The sequence below is a fragment of the Ovis aries genome, chromosome X (genome assembly GCF_016772045.2).
Source record: "Ovis aries strain OAR_USU_Benz2616 breed Rambouillet chromosome X, ARS-UI_Ramb_v3.0, whole genome shotgun sequence".
Lineage (NCBI taxonomy): Eukaryota > Metazoa > Chordata > Mammalia > Artiodactyla > Bovidae > Ovis > Ovis aries.
In genome coordinates this window covers 84928181-84939722 of record NC_056080.1, presented here as the reverse complement: position 1 = coordinate 84939722, position 11542 = coordinate 84928181, and the positions used below count along the sequence as shown (strand labels likewise).

General features: G+C 40.8%; 1 protein-coding gene across 8 annotated transcripts in view; it reads left to right on the top strand.

Moving 5' to 3' along the window:
• Nucleotides 1-11542, top strand: part of MTM1 (myotubularin 1) — a 90281-nt gene that overhangs the window by 13420 nt on the left and 65319 nt on the right. For all 8 annotated transcript variants that reach the window (XM_060407485.1, XM_042241598.2, XM_042241600.2 and 5 more), the window contains exon 2: nt 9942-10014. In XM_060407485.1, coding sequence (XP_060263468.1) covers nt 9998-10014 — 17 coding nt within the window. In that variant the 5' untranslated portion in view covers nt 9942-9997. The remainder of the gene's footprint in view (nt 1-9941; nt 10015-11542) is intronic.

Here is an 11542-nt window from a genome sequence, read left to right as displayed (position 1 = left end):
TCTTCACATCAAGTAGCCAGAGTATTGGAGCTTCAGTTTTAGCATCAGTCCTTCCAATGAATATTCAGGGTTGATTTCCTTTAGGATTGACTGGTTTGATCTCCTCGCAGTCCAAGGGACTCTCGAGAGTTTTATCCAGCACCACAGTTCAAAAGATGGGGAACACATGTACACCCGTGGCAGATTCATGTCAATGTATGGCAAAACCAATACAATATTATAAAGTAATTAGCCTCCAAAAAATTACTTAATTTAAAAAAAGAAATTAAAAAAAAGAAAAAAAAGCATCAGTTCTTCAGTTCTCAGCCTTCTTAATGGTCCAGCTCTCACATCCATACATGACTACTGGAAAAACCATAGTTTTGACTAGATGTGCCTTTGTTGGCAAAGTGATATCTCTGCTTTTTAATACACTGTCTAGGTTGATCATAGCTTTCTTTCCAAGGAGCAAGAATCTTTTAATTTCATGGCTGCAGTCACCATCCACAGTGATTTTAGAGCCCAAGAAAATACAGTCTGTCACTGTTTCCATTGTTTCCGCATCTATTTGCCATGAAGTGATGGGACCAGATGCCATGATCTTAGTTTTTTGAATGTTGAGTTTTAGGCCAGCTTTTTCACTGTCTTCTTTTACCCTCATCAAGAAGCTCTTTAGTTGCTCTTCGCTTTCTACCATTAGAGTGGTATCATCTGTATATCTGGGGTTGTTGATATTTCTCCCAGCAATCTTGATTATATAAAACAATTCTCCAGATTACCAGCAACCAGCAGAAGCTAGAAGGGACAAAGAAGTTTCCTCTCTGCCTTAGAGCCTTCCAGAGGTGGGGTGGGGTGGGGGCATGGTCCTGCCAATGTCCTGATTGCAGACTTGTAGCCTCCAGAACCGTGCAGGAAGAAATTTCTGTTTTAAGCATCCAGTTTGTGGTACTTTGTTTCAGCAGCCCCAGATACCCATCCATTATTTTGTCTTTGCCCCGCTTGCTGCTTGAATTAGAGTGTTGACAACCCTGGGATTTCATTTCATCTCAAATGGTAGCATTGCCTCCATTTTCATCCATTATCCATCTTCTCCACATATTTTGAAACTCTGATCTACCAGAGAGATGCAAAATGTCATCAAATAGATAAATACTGTACAGCACAAGAAGTGAAATGTTAGGAATTTATGCAGTATACAGAGAAATGAAACGTGTGTGTTGTGGGTGTACGTGTGTACATGGGCAGACCCATCCTCTGTCATGAAGCGGGTACCTAAAGACCCGATGCCAACACAGCTCTTGCTTCTCTTCCCAGTGAACATGCTTGAAAGGAATTGGGCCAAATGGCAGATTGTCATCTCCAACCTTCTCTCCTCTCTTTGTTTTTCTAGAAATTGCACATCTGCTCTTCAGTTTCTTTCTGATCCTTCCCCTCTAGTGCGAATTCCCATTGGATTCATTGTCAGTGATGCCCTGTCTGGGAAGGTCCGTGGGAAGTTCAGTGTTCTGAACTGGCACCTTCATCACTGATATAGCTGTGGCTCTTCATATGGGTTTTACCTTCAACAATTACCATTTTAACTTTTGCGTAAGAAGGTCCTTTTCAATTATAAATTGAAAATATACTTTTGGGGAATAGTTTCTCCTAGGGGAAAATAGTTCGACCAAATACAGTTCTGTCGTGGAGCAGATGGATCAGCTGGGTTCCTGCGTGAGTTTGGGAATTGGCAGGTGGATGGGGAACTTGATCTTGTTCCTATTTTAAAACTTTGTTTACAGGCAGGTATTTGGTGGTTACAAAATCCATTGGTGAATTTAATGATCTGTTTAAATGTATGTATATTTTACTAGGTTGCCTTTTTATGTTAAAAAAAAAAAAGTTAACCTGATGGTAACTGGCTTTCCTAATAGTTGCTTCAGCATACCAATTTCAAGTTATGAAGTGTTTCTAAAGTTACTCTGTTCCCTGGCCACCACACATGCCACTGGAGCCAGTCAGCTGTCTTGAAGATGTGCCATTTGTCATGAGGGGACCAAGAAGTAGGCTGAATGGATCAGCTCAGATCTATCACTAACCACTGGAGAAATGATTCAAAATGCATTCTCACTGATTCTGAATTGTGTATTTTTTTAGCCAAAAGGTCTTTGAAACATTTAAAGAAGTGGAAGTAAGTGTATTGTGATCTTTAAAATGAATAGTAAATATCAAAATGACACAAAGAGTGAGTTTCTAAATGAAATATGATTTAACATTTTGTAATTTCCAAAGAAGAGTCATGAAAACAATATCCCTTGAGTCCTGAAACAAATCGAGAGGCTCTAACACATGTATTGCAGGTGTCTATTTGGACAATAAGCCACTTACAATTGATGGGGGTACTCTTTTGGAATAACTATAGTTGGACCTACTCTGATACTTCTAGTGTATTTCTGTATCCTTGAGTCAGAATAGAAGGTAAACAGGCAAGATCTCCACGTAGGGATCCCTGGGCTAGGAGTCAAGTGTTTTCTTTTTTTAATGGAAGTAGGCATGCTTTGAGAGTAACCTGATTTAAAGCTGTCCAGAGCTTTGTCAAGATTAGATGGATTATCTTAGAGAGCAAATGTATGTACAGAATGGTTAGGCAGTGTTAGATAGCATATATTTTATGGAAAATCCAGCCTAGTGTGTTAGCACCACTTTGAGAAATGGCTTCAAAGCATCTCTTTCTACGAGGAAGGGACCTGGTGTTTGAGTGCCTCTGCTTTGCCATCTACTGTTCCAGCATTTTACACATTGCTTATCACGACTCCATGAAGGTAGGTGGTATCATGCCCCACATACAGAGAACTGCAGTCTGTCCAAGATTGAATGACTGTTATTAATCGAGTGACAAAATTGGGATTTGAAAGCCAAACTGGTCTGAACACAGAATCCCTTCCTCTTTTCAACTGTGTCACACAAATTTTGTAGCTGGTCATAGTATGTTTTTGCAAGGTATAAGCTGTGAATGGTGGGGTTAATGGCTTATATGTTAGTTTATAAGGGCATGATTATTATTTACTTTGGCTGAAGAAAGTTCATTTGGAAATACTTTAATAGTTGAAGACAGAGTGGCAGCCCATTTTTGTAAATAAAATCATGCTGGAATACAGCCACACCCCTGTATTTCCGTATTGCCTGTGGCTGCCACAAAGCCTAAAATAGTTTCTGGCCCTTCACAGAAAAAAGTTTGCAACCCTTCTTCCAAGAAAAATGTATAAAGGGATTTCCCTAGCAGTCCAGTGGTTAAGACTTCACCTCCCAGTGCAGGGACTGTGGGTTTTATCCCTGGTCAAGGGGCTAAGATCTCACATGCCTCATGGCCAAAAAAGCATAACATGAAAACAACAGAAACGATATTGTAAAAAAAAAGTCAATAAAGACCTTAAAAATGGTCCACATCAAAAGAAATCTGTAAAAAATGTATAAGATGAAATAAACTCCTACTTTTGCAGATCATCGTTTGTCTTCATGTGGGATGAACAAGTATAGAGGTTGAATTGATTGTACCTGGTCTCTAAATTGCTGGGGCGTGAACAATTGTCTTTGGTTCAGGGTGGTTTGTTTGAGGGCATCTCAACACATCTTTTTCATTTCTTGCTCTGAGGTGGCCTACAGTCAGAGCAACTTTAATGCAAAAGTCAGCATAACTTAGTCTTGTAAAGCCTGTCCTGCATTCAGGTGCAGAACAGAAGTCTGCTAGTGGTTCTCACTGGGGGCGAAACTCCCCCTAGAGGCCAAATTGGAAACGAGGGGGCAGTGTTTTTGTATCTAGGGTAATTTGTATTGAAAAGTAAGTTATTATCACTGTCATCTTATTTCTCCTTTATCCTGGAGGTCAGCCAGTATATTGATGATTTTTTTAAATTGTGGCTTTTTTAAAAAAAATTATGGCTGGGTTGATAATATCCATGACTTTCATTACAGGCTAGCCAAAGGGGCTATACAGAAATTGGAGCATTGGGTCTGGGAGTATTGAGCAGCTCTGCCCTAAGTATTTAGTGTTTTCTTTTTTTCAAAACGGACTTCCAAGTCAAGAACGCTCTTTTCGAAAAACCTGGAATTCTGGCCTCAGTAGCTGTTCACACATGACTTCTTGCTCGCTGGCAGCCTTTTGAAGTTGGTTTGCAGACTAGGTAGGTTTCCAAAGCTTTCAAGGGAGCCTCCAGAGAGAGATCATCCTTTAATTTTATTTAAACAGCAATATAGAGTGAGAAAGCACAGCGAATAAGATCCAAAGATGATGGCCTGTGTGCCTTTCCTCACGGTTTGTACATGGCGAGTGCAGGAAAACCCCTAATCAAGGGCCATTGATGGCAAATTGGTGACCATGGCAACTGAGCTCCCCTTGGAGTTTAGATTTTGCTTACAGAAACCCAATGAGGTGAAGGTCAAATTTATTTTCCAATTCTGTTGCTTTGAGATGTTTCCAGTAAGGGTAAAACTGGCCCTCATTTATTTGAGAGTGTTTCTAGTTACATCTGCCGTAGGTGTTTTGTGAAATCCTATTTTCCATATGCAACAGAGAGGGGAGCAGTTTTTAAGTCTGGAAGAAGGACGTGGGGGAAGAGATCTTTGTATCTTAATTTGAAATACTGGGTTGGCCCAAAAGTGCATTCAGGTTTTTTGATACCAGCTTATGAAAATCCCAAACGAACTTTTTGGCCAACCCAGTATCTCTTCCAACACTAAGTCTGTAGTGCAGAATGTTAGTTCTTTTTGGTGCAAGTTCTTTATGGTGCTTCAGAGTGTGAGAAGTCTGTGCTGCCGTTTTGATGCGCAGAGCCATGGAGCCTCGAGCATCTTGGTTAACTGAGGGTTGGCTCTACCCCTTTTTTAAGCTTGCATACATTTCTGACTTAAAGGAAATATTACGCAAACAACAGTTCGTACATTCATGTAACGAATACCTATTGAGTACCTACTGGCTGCCAGGCACTGTACCAGGTACTGTAGCTGCTTTGTTGTTTAGTCACTCAGTTGTGTCTGACTCTTTGTGACCCCGTGGACTGTGGCCTGCCAGGCTCCTCCATCCATGGGATTCTCCAGGCATGAATACTGGAATGGGTTGCCATTTCCTTCTCCAGGGGATCTTCTCGACCTAGGGATCGAACCCACGTCTCTTGCATCTCCTGCATTGCAGGCAGATTCTTTACCTCTGAGCCATTTGAGTTGAAACTGCAGCATTAAATAAAACAGACCATAATTCTTCTCTTCTGGGGGCTTGTGTTCTGGTATGCAAGGGGTGGAGAGTAATAACAGATTATCTGAAAGGGGGTAAGTGGTAGGGAAAGGAGACGGGTGTGTGTGTGGAAAGACAGAGGGACAGGGGGAAGAGAGGTGAAGGGACACAGAGGGAGAGACAGAGGGAGATACCATGAGACCATTGAGGTTAGTTGTCTTAAATTTAAAGAGACACAACTGAGGCCATGTGACTTTCAGGCTTCCCTGATAGGTCAGTTGGTAAAGAATCTGCCTGCAATGCAGGAGACCCTGGTTCGATTCCTGGGTTGGGAAGATCTGCTGGAGAAGGGATAGGCTACCCACTCCAATATTCGTATTCTTGGGCTTCCCTTGTGGCTCAGCTGGTAAAGAACCTGCCTGCAATGCGAGAAACCTGTGGTTTGATCTCTGGATTGGGAAGACCTCCTGGAGAAGGGGAAGGCTACCCACTCTGGTATCCTGGCTTAGAGAATTCCATGGACTGCCGTCCATGGGTTCACAAAGAGTTGGACACAACTGAGTGACTTTTTCACTTTGTGACTTTCAAAGTTTTTTAATTGATGCCACCTTTATGTAGCTTTATTTGAAGGGGTTGGGGGTGGGTCCCAAAGATTGCTTGCCTAGATAAGTTTTCTTAACTGTTTTTTAGTCTAAAACTCCTTCTCTCCTGAGATTGGGACCAGTCTCATTAACCTGCTTTCTTTAGAAATAGAAATCACTTGGACGCACTTGTCTGTGGGTGGAAAGGATACTACCATGTTAGGAGACCTGTCTGGAGCTCGTCCTGCCTCAGACTCACGCCAGAGCCTTGTTGCACCCCTTCTAGGCTTTCCTGTCATCTTCTCTGTAATGGGAGAGATGCTTTGTCGTTCAGTTATGTTTGACTCTCTATGACCTCATGGACTCTAGCCCACTAGGCTCCTCTATCCATGGGCATTCTCCAGGCAAGACTATGGGAGTGGGTTGCCATGACCTCCTCCAGGAGATCTTCCCAACCCACAGATCAAACCCAGTCTCCTGCATTGCAGGTAGATTCTTTACCATCTGAGCCACCAGGGAAGCCCAAGAATACTGGAGTGGGTAGCCTATCCCTTCTTCAGGGGATCTTCTCGACCTTGGAATTGAACCGGGGTCTCCTTTATTGCAGGAGGATTCTTTACTAGTTGAGCTACCAGGGAAGCCCAATGGGAGAGAGGACTGGGCTTAAATCATCAGAAGTTTTTTTCAGGATCAAAAAGGATAGAAATCTACCTTTGGTTAGATTCCTGAAATTAGCATATATATAGGGAATTAAGTGTTAATTTTCACTTTAAAGCCAGGGTAGCTCAGATTCAATGTTTTTTAAAATAAAAAGGATTAAAGCTGATCTTTAGGGGTTTGGGGCAAAATACACTATAACCAAAAGGGTACCTGGCCTTTGTAAACTTTGCTGTAGCTTTTAATTATTATTGAACTCCATTTAGAGCAACAGATATTTTATAGATAAAGATATGGATGCTTGATAAGTTCCATGCTTGATAAGTTAGAGCCAGCGCAGGGCCTGTGCTCATCTGTCTAGCACATTTTCCACAGCACTGCTCTGCTTCCCAGGCTCCTAATGAGACAGTATTTTCATGTACTTTTTCAAGAGAAGCTTTACAGCTGGGTCACCACCAGCCATGGCACTATCCTTGTAGTAGTGAGCTTTCTTCCTAGTATTTCTGGGGTCAAGACTAATGTGTAGAAGAATCGCTTATGGCATCAGTATTCAGTTATTATCCTCTCATTATTTAAAAGGATGCTAATAATTTGTTAACAAATATACCAGGCAGTGTTCTAAGCCCTTCAGTATGTTGCTTCATTTTGCCCAACTGTGCTGTAGTAAGATAGAGGTAATAGCAACCAAAGCCCAGAAAAGTGAAATAATCTGCTCAAGGTCAAATATATGAATTGCAGAGTTGGAATTTGAATGGAGTCAGCTCAATACCCATGCTGTCCAGCTTCACGTTGCTCCAGCTTGTGTACATTTCAGGGGTCCATTGGAACCCTTCAACAAAGAGAGGCTCACTGATGAGATCTGAAAGCAGATATCATCATGGAACTAACCCATGTTACTCAGACCCTTGGATTTCTCAGTTCTGCACTCAGTTCAGCTTTTAATAGTAGCAGTTTCTAGGATAATGCTACATATGAAGGCTTTAGACATAAAGACAGCACATTATTTGATTCCATTTATATGAAATGTCCAGAATGGGCAAACCTGTAGAGATAGAAAGCAAATTTGTGATCGAGGCCAGGGGAATGGGGAGTAACAGTGACTATTAATGGGTATGGGGTTTTGGGTGGCGGTGGTGAAAATGTTCTAAAATTGGTTGTGGTGGTGCAATCCCATTAAGTTGTTCACTTGAAATGGGTGTGTTGTATGGTATATGAGTTATAGCTCAATTAGGTAGTTAAAAATAAGGAAAAAAGGAAGACTTTCCTCTGTTATATTTAGTTCATTGTAAATTGTTTTGTTTGTTTTTTTTTTTAATGAGGATTGAGGAAAACAGGAAGATTTATCTTTCTTTTGTGGTTTAGAAACAGACTGGTGAAGACTGAGTCGATTATATAGCCCAGCATTTGAAATGTCTTACATTTACTTGACAGTAATAATTTAACATGTGTTTGAAAATGTTGACTTATAAAAATATTAGAGCATATGATTACTAAAAGTAATTTTATATCTTAATTTAAAAATCCCTGAAATATGTAATATTGTTTAGTTGATAGAATAATTTCAGGGCAGAAACATCTGACTTTATCTATCCAGTCCATCTCATCGACTCTGCTGTCTCAGAGAATAATGGGTTATTTTGATTGGATTTGAATTTATGGTTAGAGTGGTTTTTGAAGGCTATTTTGTCTGAATTTAATTCATTCTAGAGTTATTCATTAATCTTTTTTAAAAAGTTATTTCTAATTTTATATTGTGCTACCTCTTAATAGTATCAGGTTTTTTAAGTTTAGTATTCCTTTGTATAAAGACATATTTTATTTCCCCAACTGTTCATGTTTCAGCCTCAGCAGTTTCCTAGTTCCAGTGTTCTGGGATTTGGTGAACCAATATACAAGGTCACAGTGTAGTGATGTTTCACAGTAGTATGTATTTTGCACATAATTAGTCACTCATTTACTAATTAGCTATGTATGTCATTGTGTGCCAGGAGATAGCCATGACCCAAATGGACTCCCACCCTTGCCCTTGGAAAGCTGAGCTCTGGTGGCGGAAGCTCAGAGTCACTAATCTTGAAAGATTGTTCTCATTTGGCTGTCTCGATGCATCTTTGCCCTGATGGCTACGTTCATCTGCATCTTTTGTCACCTTTCTCAGGCATTTCTTTAGGACACTGACCAGAGGCACACAGCTATCAAATTTCCAAGTTTTGTGCCAAGTGGTAGTAGTGTTCTCCATGCCAGATTTTGTTAGTTGGTCTTTAAATGAGCCTAGCAAAAAAAAAAAAAAAAACCACTATAAATATTCACAACTGTCTTGCTAAATTGAGTATGGTTTAACCACCAGTGACTTCATATATATCTCTCTGTCATTAACTTTGATAAATAAAATAGCCAAAGCATTGCTTAGTTTCCTGTTGTTGCTATCATCTTCAAAAGTAACCCTTGGGTTAACAAGGTAATTGTATGTGTTCTGCGTATGATGGTTTCGTTTATGTCTAAAAGAAGGAAAGAAAGTGAAGTCGCTCAGTTGTGTCCGACTCTTTGTGACCCCATGGACTGTAGCCCACCAGGCTCCTCTGTCCATGGGATTTCCCAGGCAAGAGTACAGGAGTGGGTTGCCATTTCCTTCTCCAGGGGATCTTCCCGACCCAGCGATTGAACCCGGGTCTCCAGCATTGTAGGCATATGCTTTACCATCTGAGCCACTAGGGAAGTCATTTATGTCTGAACTGGGATGAATATGCTTTATTTAAATGAAATATATACGTTCCCTAGAAAATGCTGATTAAATCAAATCCTACTAACTTGATTTCCATCAAATCCATGCCACTTTAACTTGCCTTAATTGAGAGAAGACAGAATTATTAAAGGGGAAGGAAGTGTAAGTTGAATGGTCTGTCCTTTTTATCTCTCTGCTTGGCTGTCTCTTAATTGTCTTTACAAATTAAGAAGTATGGATGTTTGAAGCCTGTTGCATAATTAATCAGAGAAGGCAATGGCACCCCACTCCAGTACTCTTGCCTGGAAAATCCCATGGGCAGAGGAGTCTGGTAGGCTGCAGTCCATGGGGTCACTAAGAGTCAGACACGACTGAGTGACTTCACTTTCACTTTTCACTTTCGTGCATTGGAGAAGGAAATGGCAACCCGCTCCAGTGTTTTTGCCTAGAGAATCCCAGGGACGGGGGAGCCTGGTGGGCTGCCATCTATGGGGTCGCCCAGAGTCAGGCACGACTGAAGTGACTTAGCAGCAGCATAATTAATAAACATTAAGTTTTCTCCGATGACAGAAACACGTGTGGTGTCTTCTGCTGAACTCCCCCTTCTCTGTTTCTTCACGGTTCCCTGCACCTTCATTGGAGCCCTTTCCCATGAGCTGTGCTGTGGTTGGCCCTTCATGTGTCTCATTCCTACGAGGGAAACAGGGCCTGTCAAGTGTCCTCCTGTTTGTACTCAATTGCAGCATGTTTGAAATTGCATACAATTTTGTTGATTTCTTGAATTCATTGTCTTTCTTGGTAGAGTTTCCAGTATGGCCTCAGCACCAACTTCCAAATATAATTCACACTCCTTGGAGAATGAGTCTATTAAGAGGGTAAGTTGAGTTTTCAGATTTATTTATACCTTTCTCTGCATTTCTCTTTTCATATTTGAATATTAGCTGTTCATTCTGGGCTTCTTGAATTATTCATTTCATTATTCATTCACATAATGCAAATTCTTTGATACACAAAGTTTTATTTGTTAACCCATCTCGTTCCATAAAAGACAGACTGCCTTAGGTGTGTTCAGTGAGCTTTGTCTGTAAATCCTTTCATATAACTTCATTTTTGAGAACCTCTGACTTGTGAACCACTGCCAGACATTACATTTAAGATACTAGGGAATCTCTTGCCCCTGAAAGCTTTCTGAAGATGAATTCGGAAGACCAGGGCCTACCAAGCAGGATATTAACACCTTCCTCAATATTGAGGAGGCTTTCCTGCCTAAGAACAATCTGACTTGCCCTCCTAGGTATAAAATGCTCAGCTTGCAAGCACTAAAGCATATTGAAAATTAGCTAGGAATTTTTATTTTGTACCTGAACAAAAAGGGGTAAAACCACTAAAAATCCAACAAAGCCCCCCTCTTTGACAGCTTATCCCTCACCTAAATTCACAAGCGGAACTTCCCCTGTTTCATACTACTTTACATTTGCATAACCCCTGATAATTCTCAGAAGTGTGCTTGTGCAGTTTCTTTCACTTAATAGTCACAAAACTCCTTTGAGGCAAGGATCACTAGCTTCACACATGAAATGATTGCAGCATGACTTTGGAAAACAGCTTTAAAAAAAATGAATGAAAAATAGCGGTTTAAAAAACCCTTTTCCCAAACAGATGTTAGTGATGTGTCTGGCACGTCCTAGAGTGGACACAGGCAGCACGTCATTTGCACTTATCCGCCGGGGTAGCTGAATAGATTGAAAGACTCCTTTCCCAGGCATCCAAGTCACACGGCAAATTAGCCTCAGAGAACTCACCGTGGCTTTAGTGGTTTATACTGCCTGGTTGGCAGAGTGGCTGCAGTTAATGAATGAGGATACCTCTAAAGGCAGAAGGCCTAGAGAGATAGTAGAGTCACATGAAGAATTTGTGTGTAGATGGTTTCCAAGGCTCTGGTTGGCTCAAAAGTTCAATGACAGGCCTCCTTGCCCTCTTATCTAGTTACTTACATGAGAAAAGATGTTAGTAAAATAGGAAACCCAGTGTGTAGTAACTGTTATTTTCTGACGTGTGAGAAGATGCTGTAATTACTGTTGCTCAGCTAAGGCCCCATTGAAATGAAGTTTTCATTCCTTCTCTCAACAAAATAGGACTAAATAATATGGAAAAAAGCTGCCACAATATATGTGTATCTATAGAATATACTCAGTGAATTCTGTCTCTTAGTGGGAGATAGTGAAGGACAGGGAAGCCTGGTGTGCTGCAGTCCATGGGGTCTCAAAAAGTCAGAGACAACTTAGTGACTAAACAACAGCATAGAATACGCTTAATATTTACTTTATCACTTTCCTGATCACTGTTAACTGTAAGCACTTGGAAGGGGTGTTTAATTAATGTCACTGAAAAGTGTGCTAATGT